This window comes from Portunus trituberculatus, chromosome 43 (assembly GCF_017591435.1).
Source record: "Portunus trituberculatus isolate SZX2019 chromosome 43, ASM1759143v1, whole genome shotgun sequence".
Classification (NCBI taxonomy): domain Eukaryota; kingdom Metazoa; phylum Arthropoda; class Malacostraca; order Decapoda; family Portunidae; genus Portunus; species Portunus trituberculatus.
In genome coordinates this window covers 6,111,671-6,130,204 of record NC_059297.1, presented here as the reverse complement: position 1 = coordinate 6,130,204, position 18,534 = coordinate 6,111,671, and the positions used below count along the sequence as shown (strand labels likewise).

General features: G+C 42.5%; 2 protein-coding genes across 3 annotated transcripts in view; one reads left to right on the top strand and one right to left on the bottom strand.

The window, feature by feature from the left end:
• Positions 1–13,695, top strand: part of LOC123518215 (aconitate hydratase, mitochondrial-like) — a 23,359-nt gene extending 9,664 nt beyond the window's left edge. The window contains exons 6-14 of the mRNA XM_045278923.1: positions 289–475; positions 646–863; positions 1,097–1,303; positions 1,654–1,899; positions 2,182–2,274; positions 9,781–9,906; positions 10,172–10,406; positions 11,913–12,124; positions 13,057–13,695. Coding sequence (XP_045134858.1) covers positions 289–475; positions 646–863; positions 1,097–1,303; positions 1,654–1,899; positions 2,182–2,274; positions 9,781–9,906; positions 10,172–10,406; positions 11,913–12,124; positions 13,057–13,194 — 1,662 coding nt within the window. The 3' untranslated portion in view covers positions 13,195–13,695. The remainder of the gene's footprint in view (positions 1–288; positions 476–645; positions 864–1,096; positions 1,304–1,653; positions 1,900–2,181; positions 2,275–9,780; positions 9,907–10,171; positions 10,407–11,912; positions 12,125–13,056) is intronic.
• LOC123518217 overlaps positions 5,366–18,534 on the bottom strand; it is a 17,888-nt gene continuing 4,719 nt past the window's right edge. The window contains exons 2-4 of one of the 2 annotated variants that reach the window (XM_045278926.1): positions 9,217–9,496; positions 8,812–9,100; positions 5,366–7,876 (exon numbers count right to left, since the gene is read on the bottom strand). In XM_045278926.1, the coding sequence (XP_045134861.1) occupies positions 7,187–7,876; positions 8,812–8,814 (693 nt within the window). In that variant the 5' untranslated portion in view covers positions 8,815–9,100; positions 9,217–9,496 and the 3' untranslated portion in view covers positions 5,366–7,186. Of the gene's footprint in view, positions 7,877–8,811; positions 9,101–9,216; positions 9,503–18,534 lie in introns of those variants that run through there. The other variant, XM_045278925.1, reaches the window with a different exon arrangement.

Here is an 18,534-nt window from a genome sequence, read left to right as displayed (position 1 = left end):
TAAATTGTATGATAAGAATAAGATTCCATTTTTATTTGTTTACATTTCATTTTGAATGCACATCATGGATAGCAAACCACATTGGTTAAGGTTAATTGAATGAAATTAAAGTGATCTGTTTGAATATGTATTATGTACTCCATTAATTGTTCATGCATACACTGAGCTTGCAGGAAGACCTTGCTATAATGGCCATCAGTTTGTGAATTTTCAGAAAAAAGTTAAATATGTAGGAAATGTGTAAGTAGGTGGTCACATAAGTCTACAGTAGATGCTCTGTTCCCACAGGTGATTGGTGTGAAACTTACTGGGGAATTGAGTGGGTGGACATCACCAAAGGACATTATTCTGAAGGTTGCTGGCATTCTAACAGTGAAGGGTGGCACTGGTGCCATTGTTGAGTATACTGGGCCTGGTGTGGACTCCATCTCCTGCACTGGCATGGCAACAATTTGCAACATGGGAGCTGAGATTGGTAAGTGCAGTAGTGAAGTAGATATTTTGTAATGAGGAAAGGGAAGTGAATAAATTAATGCAACAAAGTGGTCAGGTTGTTCAGAATAGGAGCATATCTAGAAATTTGTTGATTTTGAACACATTACTAATAGTGAAGGAATGGATTTTTTTGTGTTTTCTCTCCTACAGGTGCCACCACCTCAGTCTTCCCCTTCAACAGTCGCATGAAGGACTACCTTGAGGCTACCAACAGGAAAGACATTGCAGCATTGGCTGAGCAGAATGCCTCTATGCTTACTCCTGATGAAGATGCTCCTTATGACCGTGTTATTGAGATTAATCTGTCTGAACTGGAGCCTCACATCAATGGTCCTTTCACTCCAGATTTGGCTCATCCTGTCAATAAGGCAAGTGACTGTGCATTCACTTCTTTATCAATCAAGTCTTCATCATAGTTTCAGGCAACATCCTTATTTCCATTTCCACTCCAAGATTTGTTTTATATCTGATCTTGTTTTTTAGTAAGATATTGCAATTCATTCCTTTTATTTCCTTTATTAGTTAATGTTTTTAATCCTGCACCCTCTTTGATATGACAGATTCATTAAAGATTAGTCATAGGTTTATGGTGACTTCTCAGGTTGGAGATGCAGCACGAGAAAAGGGCTGGCCTTTGGAGGTGAAAGCTGGCTTGATTGGATCTTGCACTAACTCCTCCTATGAAGACATGGGTCGTTGTGCTTCTATTGTTAAGGAAGCCATGAAGCATGGACTGAAGGCCAAGTCTCTTTTCCACATCACACCAGGATCTGAACAGATTAGAGCTACAATTGAACGTGATGATATTGTAAGTGTTGTAATGCCTTGTACTTGCTATGAATAGATCCATTATATTGGTTTTCTGTAATAGAAAAAATCATTAAACTACAGTGAGACCGCTCTGCAAGTTAGATTGTCAAGTTTTATGTAGAATGTCAGTAAGGCAAACTATTAAACTGAAAAAAATTCAAAAGGGCAATATCTTCTAAATTTTTGTAAGTCACTCGAACCTTCATCATGATGTGTCCAGATCAAGGTACAAGAAGGCTTCTAGAGAGAGGAAGGAGATTCACAATATGGGTTAGAATTTTTATGTTAGCAAAAGTTATAACTTAAGGATTTACTCTAAATGATTAATCATATCTAATATATTGATAGGCGAAAACTCTGCGCGAGTTTGGTGGAACTGTGTTGGCCAATGCCTGTGGGCCATGCATTGGACAATGGGACCGTCAGGATGTGAAGAAGGGTGAGAAGAACACCATTGTCACATCATACAACCGCAACTTCATCGGCCGCAATGATGCCAATCCAGCCACCCATGCTTTTGTCACATCTCCTGAGCTGGTTACTGCCATGGCTCTTGCTGGTAGATTGGACTTTGACCCTCGCACTGACTCATTGGTAAGTTTGTGTTTGGAAAGCAGATTCAATTTGATTCAGAAAGGCTAAATACAGTGTTTTTTGCAGTATACAGCATTAATGATCAAAACTCCCAAATTCTACTTATGCCTTAACAAGCACTATCCTGATTGCCAGATTTCAGTTCCTTGCGAGTGATGATATTTCTATAGTCACTTCATCCTCCCTGTAGATCTTGATACTTTATCAACCCATGACAGAAGTTTGGGGAAGTTGACGTACATGAATGGATGTCCTTTTTTCACTCGCCCTCCCTTCTTTCAGGTTGGCAGTGATGGAAAAGAGTTCAAGCTGAGTGATCCCTTTGCCGCTGAGCTGCCACCCAGGGGATTTGATCCTGGAGAGGACACTTACCAGGTTTGTATAGATCAGGGGGTGGATAAGATAAGACCAGGTCTGTATAGATCAGGGGATGGGTGAGAGAAGACCAGGTTTGTATAGATCAGGGGATGGGTAAGAGAAGAGAGTTTTGGTAGCAGGCCTTGGGGCTAGTGACTAGACATTAGACAATACATATACAAGAATTTTATTGAAAAACCTACAAATCTGTGAGACAGCTGGTGCTGCTTGCCATTATTAGAAGGGGGGATGAGGTCACAGAAAAGGACAGTGGAGAGGTACACTGCAGCTCCACTAACTTATCTGCTTAGGATGGGGGCATCATCGACAGAGAAGTCTAAGGGAGAGTGAAAAGCCTGAAATCCACAGCCAGTGACTTCTACAAAACAGGAGGCTTAGCATGTGTCCAGGTCCACATTGTCAGGAGCACAAGTAACAAGGCAAAATGCACAAATTAACAACTAGCCAACTGAGCCTCCTGCAAATGCCGCTTAATCTCTGTGGTAGTGATGTGTGTATGCTTGTCTGTCATGAGAATGTCTTTGCCTTGGAGCTTAACGTCAGTAAGTAGGGCTAGGCAAGCAAACCATTGGAGGTGGAGAAGTGATCAGTGGTTCTTATGGCAATCTCTTGCTGCAGATCTCACACACACACACACACACACACACTGCTAGGGCAAAGGAGAAACGAGATGGAGCATGGAAAAGGTGGAGAAGAAACAGAAATCCAGAAAATAAGGAAAACTTCAAAACAGCAAGAAATGAATATGCTAAGGTGAGAAAGGAAGAAGAAAAGAACTATGAAAAGGACATTGTCGAAAAATGTAAGGAACAACCAAAATTGTTCTACAGATTCATAAATGGAAAAATAAGACAAAAAGAAACAATAGAAAAGGTTAAAAGGTGAAAACGGAATGGTGGAAAACCCAAAAAGTATGGCAGAACTGTTATATAGTAAATTTCATGAGGTCTTTACTAAAGAATCCAAATTTGAAAGACCTCCTCCTCCTCCTCCTCCTCCTCCTCCTCCTCCTCCTCCTCCTCCTCCTCCTCCTGTCCTCCTCCTCCTCCTCCTGTCCTCCTCCTCCTCCTCCTCCTGTCCTCCTCCTCCTCCTCCTCCTGTCCTCCTCCTCCTCCTCCTCCTGTCCTCCTCCTCCTCCTCCTCCTCCTCCTCCTCCTCCTGTCCTCCTCCTCCTCCTCCTGTCCTCCTCCTCCTCCTCCTCCTCCTCCTCCTCCTCCTCCTCCTCCTCCTCCTCCTCCTCCTGTCCTCCTCCTCCTCCCTCCTCCTCCTCCTCCTCCTCCTCCTCCTCCCTCCTCCTCCTCCTCCTCCTCCTCCTCCTCCTCCTCCTCCTCCTCCTCCTGTCCTCCTCCTCCTCCTCCTCCTGTCCTCCTCCTCTCCTCCTCCTCCTCCCTCCTCCTCCTCCTCCTCCTCCTCCTCCTCCTCCTGTCCTCCTCCTCCTCCTCCTGTCCTCCTCCTCCTCCTCCTCCTCCTGTCCTCCTCCTCCTCCTCCTCCTCCTCCTCCTCCTCCTGTCCTCCTCCTCCTCCTCCTCCTCCTCCTCCTCCTCCTGTCCTCCTCCTCCTCCTCCTCCTGTCCTCCTCCTCCTGTCCTCCTCCTCCTCCTCCTCCTGTCCTCCTCCTCCTCCTCCTTGTCCTCCTCCTCCTCCTCCTGTCCTCCTCCTCCTCCTCCTCCTGTCCTCCTCCTCCTCCTGTCCTCCTGTCCTCCTCCTCCTCCTGTCCTCCTCCTGTCCTCCTCCTCCTCCTCCTCCTGTCCTCCTCCTCCTCCTCCTGTCCTCCTCCTCCTCCTCCTCCTGTCCTCCTCCTCCTCCTCCTCCTGTCCTCCTCCTCCTCCTCCTCCTGTCCTCCTCCTCCTCCTCCTCCTGTCCTCCTCCTCCTCCTCCTCCTCCTCCTCTCCTCCTCCTCCTCCTTCCTCCTCCTCCTCCTCCTCCTCCTCCTCCTGTCCTCCTCCTCCTCCTCCTCCTCCTCCTCCTCCTCCTCCTCCTCCTCCTCCTCCTGTCCTCCTCCTCCTCCTCCTCCTCCTGTCCTCCTCCTCCTGTCCTCCTCCTCCTGTCCTCCTCCTCCTGTCCTCCTCCTCCTCCTCCTCCTCCTCCTCCTCCTCCTCCTCCTCCTCCTCCTCCAATGTGTAAAGTCCTACACATTGGAAGTAACAATGTACAAGCAAAATACGTAATGAGTAATGTACCTGTGGCAAGTGCTGAGAATGAAAAAGATCTTGGTGTTGTGGTGTCTAAAGATCTCAAGCCGAGCAAACACTGCACAGAAGCAGTAAAGAATGCAAATAAATTAGTTGGGTTCATTGGAAGAACCTTTGAATTTAAATCAGAAAAAGTTATCCTTACATTATATAACTCATTGGTGCGTCCTCAGCTTGAATACTGTGTGCAGTTCTGGTCACCATATTACAGAAAAGACATTGAAAAACTGGAAAGGATCCAGCGTAGAGTGACCAAGATGATTCCGAGATTGAGAAACAAGCCGTATGAGGAACGACTGGAAGCATTAAATTTATTCAGCTTAACAAAGCGCAGGATAAGAGGAGACCTAATCGAAGTTTTCAAAATTTTTCAGGGATACAACAACCTTGATGTAAATAAATATTTTACTATTGATCATTCCACCATAACAAGGAATAATGGATTTAAAATTACACCAAAACGCTTTAAAACCCACGAGGCAAAGCACTTTTTCTTTAATAGAATAGTTAACATTTGGAATAAGCTTCCTTCTGAAATAGTAAACAGTACTTCCATTGCATCATTCAAAAACAAAATTGATAAATATTTAAAGAATAACCCCAACAAGCTCTCTTCTTGTCTGAATAATTAAACATGATACTATATTAACTTTATAGATAGATATGTAGAGTTCACCGTAGGGTGAATAATAGAATCTCCTTTCATCCTTTCCTGTGAAAATTCCATGTCAGTTTTTTCCATACTGCATGGTACTTTTCCAAGCTATTTTCCATGCCAGCGAAAGCTGGAGGGAGTGGTGGGTGGGGAGGAGCCTTCTCCTGTACTGTCCTGTCTCTCTTATCTGTAGCCAGTTAGAAGTAGTTACCAAACAGCCTCGAAAGGACCAACAGGTCTGTTGCTGTTTGGCTTTCCTTTGTATTCCTTTGTATTCCTCCTCCTCCTCCTCCTCCTCCTCCTCCTCCTCCTCCAGTATAAGGTTGGACTTCTTCCAGTTGATGAGGAATCCCATTCCCTCCACCACACGTATGGCACATTCCAGACTGTGGGTTACGTTCCAGACTGTGGGTTATCTCCATCAAGGACGGGGCAGTCACCAGCCAATTGTCCAGGTATAACAGGGAGTTTATCCCCGCGGCTGCCAATTTCTGGGAAGGGAAAGGGAAGTCTGGTGAACTGCCATGTGTCTGACCCTACCTGGAAGGCCAGGAAGCGCCGGAAACGGGGGTGAATTGGGACATGCCAATAGGCGTCCTTTAGATCTAGGGACGCCATCCACTCGACCTGCCAAAGACAAAGACGTACTTGGGCTAGGGTCAACATCCGAAAATTGAAGTTCTTTATAAACTTGTTCAGGTTGCTGAGGTCGAGGACGAGTCGTCCCTTTGCCGATCCGAGAAAGGAACACCTTCCCACAAGATTTCTCCACTACCCCTAAGGATAGCATGTCTGACACGTGGCTGGTAACGTCTGGAGAGACTGTCATCCATGAAGGAGGATGACGAAGCAGTGGCAGCCGAATCCAGGGCCACTTGAGTCCTCTTTGGATAACTCTGGCGGCCCAACCTCTTCTTGGCCAGGCGGCACTCCATCCAGAGAGGAGGCCCTGGACTGGAAGTTCAGAAGAGGGGGACATCCTCTACCACGTTCCTTGGAGGAAATTCGTCGTCCTGAGCTAGGAGCCTGGTTGCTACTTTGTTCCTTGCCGCACGGTCCACCCTGGAGTGGGCGTTTGTACTCTTTATGGGTTTCCTGGGGCTGGCGAAGAGACTTGACCCGCCCCTCTCGAAGAAAAAAAATCCGCATACTGTCGGGAGGAGAGAGGCTCCAAAAGCGTTGCATGATGTCACTAACACCTTACAGATTGACGTCAGCGAACGAAGCTGGTGACAGTGCTGAGGGAGCTTTGCCGAGGTAAGAGAACCACTCAGCTAGCTGACCAAGAAGGAGGTGCAGGACATCAGAACAGAAGCGTGTTGTCTTTCCTGAAAGCCCCGTCTAAAGAAGTTCTCCTTCACCGGCTGTGCCTGCCATGGAAGATCCTTAGCAGTTAGACGAGGCTTCCGAAGGAAGTCAGCGATCTCATGCGGGAAGCACTGGGACTGGATTCCAGGATGTGGGTGGACCCTAGGTTTTCTTAGTGTCTCCAAATCTCTGTTGTGTCCAAACCAGCCCTCCCCTAAGGCAGATGGGATTGTCCTCCTGGCAACAACCATCTGGCTTCCGGGGAGCCCTCAATCCGTGGAAGGCCTTCCCTGGTAAGCTAAGGTTCAGACAGCAGTGAAGCTAGAGCATCGAAGGCTGCTGCTGGAGAGACCACTGGTGTCTTCGAGGGAGCATCCTGCTTGGAGAAAGGCACCCGGCGGTACAAGAAGGTCTCCATCCCCTCGTCGTCCTTAATGTGTCGCACCTCCAGGTCTAGGATGGGGCCCCACTGGCCATTTGGCAACTGACCAATAGCCCAGAGCTTCCCATCGATGGTCTGGCAGCCGAGTGATCCTGGTAGAGCTGCCCAGTCATAGAGGACAGAGGATGATGCAGGATGATCATGGTCATCTCCCCTATTGCCAGGAAGAGAACCACGGTAACTTCCAGTGCTGGCATGAGAAGAGGAAGGACCTGGCAAACAGGAAGCAGGAAAGGGCCTGCCATCCAAATGCAGTCTCTTCGGCAAAGAACCACCCTCTACCTCAGTTCTACTGGAGCTCGCCTGATCATCATCAGCCAAGTTCCAAGATTCTGAGGCAGGTCTTGGAGAAGCGGATCTGGGCGAGGGTGACCTGTGATAAACGGTTCCTAGTGGATTGAAGTGTGTCCATTCTTGCCATGAAGGAATTTACGGAGCCCATCCAGTCCTGCCATTCCCTGGGGGTGGCAGGAGAGGGGGCTGGCACCGTCTCCGGAGGAGGAGCTACTTGATCTTTGGAAGCACCTGTGTCCTGCTCCATTAAGGTACCCTCCTGTGAATCCTGGCATGGTGGGTGAGGGGGAAGAGAGGACACGGACATGTCCTCCCTCACTGTCAACACCACGGATGGTGATCTTCGAGAGTCGGGAAGGAAAGAGCATGACGTACTGGAAGATGGGATCTTTTTGGAGTGGGACGACACGCTGAGGCCAAGGCGGAAGCCCAGGTGTCGATCCTCCCATTCCAGTTGGTGGTGATGATGGTTGCGGGATTTCGAAGCAGTCGTCCACCATTCCTTAAGGTCGGTGAAGGCTCCATTAGTAAGGCGAGGCTCCTCTCCTTGGGGAAAGATTGCCTCCAACCACCGGCGACAGACCTCACACTCGTCGAGGCGGTAGCGGTTTGTCAGGAGGCAGGGGGCGTGTGAAGAACAGCGCTTGTGGCCCCGGGACTTGAAGATCGCGGAGCAGCTCTGGACCTCGCAGGTGATCCTGACACCTCCCTGAAAGAAGAGGAGGTAACAATGAGGGGGAAGGGGAACCACACACCCTCAACACCCCCCAAAAAAACATGGAAAAAAAATAAACAATCTTATCACAATCTCATCGACCCAGAGGGAGAAGGGAGGAAATGAGAGGTGGTGGGTAGGGGTAGCAACAGCAACCACATATTGAAACACCACAAACTATCATTGGAGCTAAGAAAAGCAGCAGTTTTCACATCACACACACTGCATCCAATCATCTCAGCAGTGAGGGAACCAAGGCATGTAGTAGAGAAGCGAAATGCTGAATCCCCCACCGTGGTTAGAGCTATGAATGGTTGTAGCTTCGAGTACCTGAAGCTACAAATCGCCAGAGCTTCGAATTGCTGGTGCTGCAAATCGTAGCACTTCACTACTGAGGGGTGGGGCAGAGACGGAGACAGCGAAGCACCTGTTCCTTCAGTTGTGAGGAGGCATAGCATAGGTCTAGAGGCTTCCCTTTCCACGTAGACTGCGACGTGTGAGGTGCACAAAACCACCAATCACCCTCTCACCCTTCCGGAGGAAGGGCAGAGAGAGGAGGGGAGGGCCAAAGTGCGGGAGGAAGGGATGCGGCGCCGGGCACAACAAGCTCCTTCCCTTGTACACAGAGACACATCAGGCACACAAAACCACCATGCACCCTCTCCCTCTTTCGCTGGAAGGGCAGAGAGGGGAGGGGAGGGCCAGGCCCTCACAGATGGACGTGGAAAACTGGAGAGCCAGAGGAAAGAAGGGCCAAAAAGCCTCCCCCCTCCTACGATGACCAGGGCACAAAGGCAGAAAGAACACAATGGCGGGAGGCCAGGTTGAAAGAAGGAACAGAGTAGGGCACTGAACAAGAAGGGGCAAAAACCCCATACTCACAAACACAAACCCGTCAAGGAAAAAGAAAGTTCCCGCAGTTGGCTTACCATAATCAACACGATGACCAGCGGGTACAAAGTGTAATGTCCAGTGGGCAGCAAAAGAATGACGTGGCGAAGGTGAGTGGACCGGCAGGTGGCTGCTGCTGCCGGGAATGGACGGAGCTGGCAGACGTATTCTTTGTTTTCTGCAATTAGGTTATACCTAAATTCTAGTGCAGCCTGGGTTGTTTTTAAACCCAGATGTGGGATAAGGTTGCCAGTTTTCCCAGGGACTTCCCCTGGGCTGCAATCGTATCCTCTCTTGCTAGCAATGTGCACTAGCTCTGAAGGGGACCTAAAAAAAAAAAAAGAAAAAAAAAAATATGAAAAATACTTTTAGAGGTTCCTATCCACAAATCACTTCATCTGACAAGCAAGGAGGCAAGAGACCTCATAAATGGTGCATATCACCTTGTAGGCCCCAGCAGTCTGTGTATGGAAGTGCAAAGCCATTTTCTGCAGGTTGCCAGATAATTTAGTGATGGAGTCCTTCCTCTTGGTGGTAGACAGACTCAAAGTTTGATGATCGGTGGTCTGTTTTCTAGTGGCAGTGATGTATTCTTTTAGGACAGCTACATTCTTGTGGCATTGGGCCTGTCCAAAGCGTTCGAAGAAAAAACACTTCTCCCACTTGGGTTGAAAGCCCAACGTCTGCTTTCCTTTTCTTAACACGCAGGATTACAGACATCATCTGAAAAGAAAGGAACTACGGTTTGATAAGTAATTATATCACAGCACAGACACTAATTTATACCATGACAATAATGGATTGAAATCTCATTTTTATGTACTAGTGTTCATTTGATTTCCAAACTGTACTTCACTAGGTCTGTAAGGGGAAAAAAGTACAAAAGAAAAATAGGTTAAACCTTCTCAGTAGTACAAAAATGTAAATTGTAAAGGCAGTTACAGGAAAACTTGTGTAGCAGTGAAAGATTTAAAATCCAACTTTTACAGCCTTAATTCTTGCTTCAGGCACCTCCAAGTGATGGCTCTAATGTGCCTGTTGATGTCAGTCCAGAATCGCAGCGTTTGCAGTTATTGTCTCCTTTCGACAAGATGAATCCAAAGAACCTGGTGGACATGACCATCCTTATTAAGGTGTGTATCAATAAAATAATTTAATTATGTAAAATGTGGTATTAAATGGTTGTTCCATGTAAATCAAGTTTGACCTTCAATTGTCAAATAGAAACAATCATTTGAACATTCACCTACTCACAACTTCCCTCCAACTATGTGATAAAGCAATGACATGACTATTCCATGATAAAGATATATTAGGCATGAAATTGTTATTGCTTGTGACTGAGAACTGTGATCTGTTGCTATTACACGCAACTAAAAACTTTTACTTGTAAAACAGGTAAAGGGTAAGTGCACCACAGACCATATCTCTGCTGCTGGCCCCTGGCTCAAGTTCAGAGGTCACCTCGACAACATCTCCAACAACTTGTTCCTCACAGCTGTTAACATTGAAAATGAGGAGATGAATAACATTCAGAACAAGAGCACTGGTGAATGGGGACCTGTTCCTGGTACTGCACGTGCATACAAGGCCCAGGGCATTAACTGGTGCGTCATTGGAGATGACAACTATGGTAAGTCTGTATGTAATTAATAGCAGAATTTTGGAGCTTTTTGTTGCTGGCCATTTCCAAGAGAAAAACAAAACAGGATTACATGTCTTGAGAAAAATAAAACAGGATTACACGTCTTAATTTAACTAAATTAATGGTGTTTTCAGTAGTGTCACCAACAAGTTGACCACTTTGCTCACAAGGCACACAGGCAAACATGTTCAGGATAGCACCTGCTTTTCTGTGCCCAAAAGACAACCAAAGCAGCCAGGGGCCTCACCTCCAAGATGTTAAGGAATGCAGATAATTTGTTACACTAGTCTGCTCATCAGTGCCGCCTGTCATTGTTCCAGCTCATTTTTTCAGCTAAGCTTTATTGCCTGGCCAGTTCTTATCTATTGTCTTCCTCATGTTGCTGGATTTCATCTTCCCAGTCTCCTGGTTACAGCCTTTCACCAAACTGTCTGCCATCATTGCTTGATTTTGATCCTAAGAGTGACAACCATTCCTCCCAAGTCAGGCCTTTGTATCAGCACTCCTGTAGGGAAAAATTAAATCTTGAATCGTTTCCAAGCCATGCTTTACTACTATCCTGACGCTCATTTCCCCTCCTAGTACTCCAAACATTCCATAGAAAGACCTTTTTCTCTATTCTTGCATCATCCATTCACTCTAATCTAACCTCGTTTCTCAGTGTTGTGTTTACATGTCTCTGGAAGTACTCCAGCCCAAGTCTCCCCTCATAGCATGTCTTGCATACCTTGGTGCATGACTGCACGAGGTGCTTTTTTGCTGCTCTATTTTTCCTCCTAACTTCTCTAGTTTATTCTCATTCCACACAATAACATCTATACCATACATAATGCTCGGAACACCCATGAGCTTACAAACTTCACGCTCTCATCCTTGCTGGACTTCCTAGTCAACCTACACACTGGTTCACCATGCTTATATTTTCATTCTTTACTTTCACACAGCCATTTGGGACTCATCCACATCCCCTTAGTTTCAGTCTTTACACCCTTACCCTGATACAGACACACACACACACACACACACACACACACACACACACACACACACACACACACACACACACACACACACACACACACACACACACACACACACACACATGCCACTCAAGCTCTTTACCACACAGTGTAAGTGCTTCTTTGTTTAGTGACATAGTTAGGAACCATTATATAATATTATTTATCATTATTTTATTACTTCAATTTTGCATGAAATATGTTAATTGATTTTTATATTGGTATTTTTTGGGTGTGGAACAGATTAATTAGATTTCCATTATTTTAAATGGGAAAATTTGTTTTGAGGTACGAGTGTTTCAGGATATTATCTACATTATGAAATTAATTAAATTCATAACCTTCAGGATACTATCTATGGTATGAAATTAATTCAATTCATAACCTAAGGCACCATTGTACTTGTTATGACACATTTATGAAAGTCATTATTACTACCAATTATTATATCTTTATACAATCTTTTTCTTTTCAGGAGAGGGAAGTTCTCGGGAACATGCTGCCTTGGAGCCACGTCACCTGGGAGGCAGAGCCATTATTGTCAAGTCTTTTGCTCGCATCCATGAGACCAACCTGAAGAAGCAGGGCATGCTGCCACTCACTTTCTCAAACCCAAGTGATTATGACAAAATTCAGCCCAATGACAAAATTTCTCTTCTTGGTATTGAGAACTTTGCACCTGGCAAGGTATGACAGTCAAATTACTTTTATTTTTAAATACATGTACAATCCTGTTTTCTAAGTTCTACTCAGAACATTTCTATACAACTTCCCCCTTGACCTCAGCCTCACAGCTTACAGTAAAAGAGTTGTTAGACTTATATGGAGGAGCAGCAGCCAGAGAGTGAACCCATGGCAGAAACACTCAAGGGTACACAACTAATCTAATCTAATTGCCATGGTCACTGTAGAGTATGATTGACTTTGACTGTTATGTAAGCATTTTGCTAGTTATATTAACACTCACTAATAGAAATTCCTGAACTTGAAATTATGGTTTGTGCAAATGGTTTATTTCCAGCAAGTCACTTTAGAATGTGATGAGATAGGCCCCTTACACACTTGCTCAGAGCTAGAATGAATAAACCAATCATCTCCACAGAGTGGGGATGAAGTTTTGAAATTTTTTTTTGTGGGTATATCTTTCCAAATCCATGGTGGTCACATTTTGATATTTTATTATTGACAGTACATACAAATAACATTGTCTTTTCTTTCTGGCTTTGCATAGAAGAGGAAATAATGGGTTTTGTCTAGGGAATTATGAATTTTCATGTCATTTTGTAATAGTTTTTGGTCTTTTTACATTTATGACGGCAGTTGCAGGTTAATGTTTGAAAAAATAAAGCTTTCACATGTTTTTTAGGGCCAGATAAATTCAGCACCCATTTCCTTATTCTATATTAATGCCAGTTATGATAATAGGGAAGTAATCTTTGCAGTTTTAAGAGATGTTTCTCTTAAAGAAATTATTTGCTTTAAGATATTATTTGTCTCAAAGAAATTTTTTGCTTTAAGAAAATATTTGTCATTATCTCCTTTATCATTAATCTTATTTTTAAAATTTGTTTGCATTTCTAATAAAATATTTATATGTAAAATATTTTTCTTCATTGCAGCCGTTGGAATGTCGCATCACACACAGCGATGGTTCCACGGAAACTATTGAACTGAAACACACTTTCAATGAGCAGCAGATAAACTGGTTCAAAGCTGGATCAGCTCTCAATTTCATGAAGGAAATGGCCAGTAAATAGTCTGTTATGTAATATGTATATAGGTTATGTCTCAGCAATGTAATTTGCCTTCTAATTTTAGAAAATGTTATTAGCAATAGTACTGTTCTAAAAATGTGCTGTTGAGTATTTTAGGGCATGTCTGAGTTTTAATTTTAAGCTGTAGTAAATGCTCTAATGTTAATGAGTATTCATCTTCACACATTTTATGGAATTAAGATGTTAATGAGTATTCATCTTCACACATTTTATGGAATTAAGATGTAACACTTTTTTATGTATTGTACATTTTTATGGATACAACAAATTACACGAACTACTTCAAATAATTTTTCAAAAGAAAAGTTTAATTCAGATACCTAATGAAATTGTTTTTAATCTGAACAGTTTTGACAAGTTTATTTTTAATAAAATATCAAAAAACACGATGAGCTTCCATACTTGGGATGCCTCAGCACAATTGCTGGTATTAAACTGTGGTTTATGTGTTGTACATAGTTGTCAATAAATAAGATTTTACCATCCGATGTTTCTTTTGCTACATCAAAAATGGGACTTTTTTGTTGGGTCGTCTATACATAGATGTTTGTTCTGATTTTACTGCACTATGTTGTAGCATGGTCTATATATAAACTATTCTTTACAAGATGTTTGTTCTGATTTTACTGCACTATGTTGTGTAGCATGGTCTTTACAAATAACAAAATTAAAAAAATAAATCCATATTTTGTAACCCAAACAAATGCCCAAGTACTTGCTGACATTGCCTCTCAAGGACGGTCACCACTTGTGCTACACATATAAGCTAATATTGGGAATTTTTTTATTTGTTTTACTTTATTCTATTATCAATCTCATGCCAAGGAGAAAGAACTGTACCACACGCCAGAAGCATTGCCTTAAAAGTAACACAGACAAAATGAATGTGTGAATATGAAGAAAGGTGGAAGTAAATTACAACCAGATCAAAAGTCCTGAATGCGAGTATCTCCAAACATTCATAGAAGTATATTGACATACATTATCATCAATAAAACATAAATAACATTTGTATATAGATTCAAGCATTTGTTCAGTTTTGTGGCAGTCTATACATAGCTTCAATATTTGTTCAGTTTTGCTGCAGAGTCTATATACAGATGTCAATCTGGAATGCCTATTTGTGGGGAAACTATATATAGATGTATTGATGAAAGTTGGTAGGGTCTATATATAGACAATTTTTTATCTGGTAGTACACTCATTTGTCCTGCTGCCAAGAAGGGGTTAAAGACTGTAAGAAGCAACTTTAAGCTGGAAGGACTGCTTGAAAAGCCTTAACTCCTGAAGAAAATTGGAGGTGGTCTAAATGATAAATGTTGCAGTCTATGGGTCAGTCTACAAACTCAGCCACAGAGAGTGCAAGCCAGCACAAGTCTATGCTTGTCCCAAGCCTAGATAAATGGAAGTGTTGGTGTCAGAAAAGGCATTTGGCCATAAAATCCAAGCCAAATCCATGGAAGCTGATCTGAATGAACATACTGGTGCAGACAATGAGGGATGTGGAAGGATGCATGAAGGCCATGGCTCTAAGAATGTTGTGTAGATGAAAATCAGTTATTGCACTTGGCAATCCAATTTGATGTGACAATTGCAAACCCTTTCTTTTGCAAGAGACAAAACCACAATGGCTTTTTATAGGTGATGAACTATTTGACTTTAGTCATTAACAGTTATCATATTCTCGTTGTCAATATATATATATATATATATATATATATATATATATATATATATATATATATATATATATATATATATATATATATATATATATATATATATATATATATATATATATATATATATATATATATATATATATATATATATATATATATATATATATATATATATATATATATATATATATATATATATATATATATATTCAGTACCGTTTTTTTTTTTTTTTTTACCTTGGTTGTTTTTCAAACTGATATGCTAGCCATTGTGGGATTCTTTAGAGGAGAGCACAGCCAGGAAGAACCACTGTATAACATACAAATGGAGAGTATACTGCCCAGACAGACTATCATGTATAGAAGATCAAACTTGATAAAAGATAAAAGTAATACCAGGGAACCACATTGCACCACAACACTGGTTTCTAGTGATGGACAATGAATGTGAGGATGTGAGACTTAAGTTGTAGGTTGAGGTTTCCAATGGTCAGTTTGGCTTCATGCTCAAAAGAGTAATAAAAATTAATTAAATGCTGCGCCGCTTAAAAAATGGTGCCATTCATCGAAAATAAATTAATGAACACCCTTCACAACCAGACATGGCGAACGAGCGATCGACAATGGAGAATTGCCTCATGGCGAATAGTCAGCTCTCACTTAAGCCTGGCCCTACAGAAGGAAAGCCATTAAATTGGCTGATATTTTCCTCTAAATTTTCATTGGATGGGAAGAATTTAATGTTTGTGCGCACTCCCACATTTATTGGCTCCGTTTATCAGGCTACGTCATTTGAAAACAATATTCATGAGATCCCCGGGCATTTGAATACACAGAAATTAGAAAATTTATAACTGCAACATGTCAGTCGAGCTGAGACTCCCGAAACGTGCTAAGATGCTGTACACGTACCTCTTCACATGGGTCGCTGCTATTCACACCTCTGCACGCTGTTAAAATGCCAAGAGTAATCACCGTAACTGTGCTCTGAATCTTGATGCGGCTTTCTCCTACTACTGCCCGGCACAAAATGACCTCGGGGATAATGCTGGCTGGCGTCATGGCTCCCAAACAATCGGCTGTTCCGAACCACCTTGCGCTACATATCCACTGCTTTCAAAAGACTCCCATTTAAGTTTCACCTGTTTTTAAGGGTGTTCCAAAGTTTATAGTAATAAATAAACCAACTTTCTATATTATTAACAGAGAACACATCCTTGAGAATCCGGCTAATCATCTCTGCGAGCTTTGGAATTAGTCGCGGTGAGAGAGCCAAGTGTTTCAGAGTACGAGTTTCGGAACAACATATCAACTGTTACTCGCCAGTGATGGTTCTTTATAACAATGTACCTTGCAAGACTACGGAAACTTGGTCTACATTACATTATTCTAAAAAAAAAAAATGCGTATGGATGAGTTTTTTTCTTCCGGAAACACTATCATGTTAATGTATGAGTTCCTTATCGCATCATTATCGTTATTCATTCATTTATAAAGACGGTGTCACATTAGCACTTTTTCCGTCGATTAATGTGATTTCCGTCTAGTTTTCACCGTTCCGCATGAACTTATCGCATGAATTTGTCAGACGACAGGGATCGTTTCCGTCTGCAAATTTTCCGCCTTTGTTTACATAACAAGACCAAGACCACAAGACTTGCCGCGTCTCCTCAACCTGCTTCTACGTGCATTGGTTCTACCACTAACCATGAACGCATCCATGCACGCTTTTTGGCTTGTTTAGCTCGTCTAAGTTTCGTAATACACAGTATCACGCTCAGAGCAGCGTGGCCTCCATGTTTGTGTTTACATTGTGTTGGCGGGAAGTGACGACGGAAAGTGACGACGAAACACCGTTTGTGTGTGACAGGCAGCAGCCAAAATATTGTCGATTTTCTGAAAAACGACGGAAAAGGTATACGGAAAAAGTGCTAGTGTGACACCGCCTTAAGTAGCTGGTGGCAGCGTTTGAAGTCTGAACCTTTCTCCACAGTCTCGAACATTTTGTTGGAAGTTAAAGAGTTTTCAATGATGCTTCTATGAATTTAGTAATGTTTTCAGTAACCAATGTTCTGAAGCGTCAATGGAAGAACAGTAAGAACAAAAAACAGAGAGAGAGAGAGAGAGAGAGAGAGAGAGAGAGAGAGAGAGAGAGAGAGAGAGAGAGAGAGAGAGAGAGAGAGAACCCAATTATTCATACCTCTCCCCTAGACGACTTTATTGACTAAAAACTACAAATCCACTATAACACCAGGTAGATAGAAGTTGTCACTACTCAATCATTCATTGCTCTGTCAGTAGTGTCTTCCAAGTTAAACTCAATATATACATCAGTAAAACCCGGCATTGTATGCGTGACCAAATCAGAATTGTCTTGTGAGTCATTCTATCCCTTGAATTACTAGTAAATAAGCATTTTTCATCTTTACCAACAGAAAACTCCGCATTCCCCCTGCAAAAAGAAAAAGAAAAAGAAAAAAAAAAAAAACACCGCAATGTACCCGGAAACTAAGACAATTTCTTTGAATCCAACAAGGTATGGAAAAAAAATCACATTCCCAATGTTGCAGAATATGATGGTGTAATTCTAACATGAAACAGATAAACCTACTATTCAATTATGCTGACAGTCTTTAGAATCAACTTTTATATGAGACTAATTACGTTTCATAATGTTACTGGAGCTCTGGGGGTCTGTAGTTGTAGAACGTCTTCCTCGTTATAATTCCCGTTTTCGACATCAATTAAGACAGCAATAACCATGATACCTTAGTCATTACAAGTAGTGACTAACAAGTTGACTGAAAAAAAAACTGCAGACGCTTAGAAAACACATTAATTCCGTTACTTTCCTAATATACAAACAAGTTATGAAGCAACCGTTGGATATTGTTATCAGATGTTGTCACATTTATCGCCTGTGGGATGATGTCACAATAGCGATTTCTCAATTCGATGCGATCATATTGTTTTAGCTTAGGAAACTACTAAATTGATAAGGCAAAGTATTATGATGGGGTTATGTGCTATAAGTTGAAGTTTTGTGTGTGTGTGTGTGTGTGTGTGTGTGTGTGTGTATTTACCTAGTTGTATTTACCTAGTTGTAGTTTTACAGGGCCTGGGCTTTATGTTCGAGTGGTCTCGTCTCCATATCTACACTTATCCAATTTTTCTTTAAAACTATGTACACTCTTTGCTGACACCACTTCCTCACTCAAACTGTTCCAAGTCTCAACACATCTTTGCGGGAAACTAAATTTTTTAACATCTTTCAGACATCGTCCCTTCCTTAGTTTCTTACTATGCGATCTTGTGCTTCGAAAGTCATATTCTTCTCTCAGGATCAGTTTCTCATTATCCACTTCATCCATTCCGTTAATCAATTTATAAACTTGTATCAGATCCTCTCTCTCTTCTCTGCTCCAAGGTTGGTAGATCCATTGCCTTTAGTCTCTCCTCATATGCCATCCCTTTAAATTCTGGAACCATTCTTGTAGCCATTTTTTGTAGTCTCTCTAATTTTCTTATGTGTTTCTTTTTATGGGGAGTCCACACAACTCCTGCATATTCCAATCTAGGTCTTATTTTAGTACTTATCAATTTCTTCATCATTTCCTTGTCCATATAGTGAAATGCTACT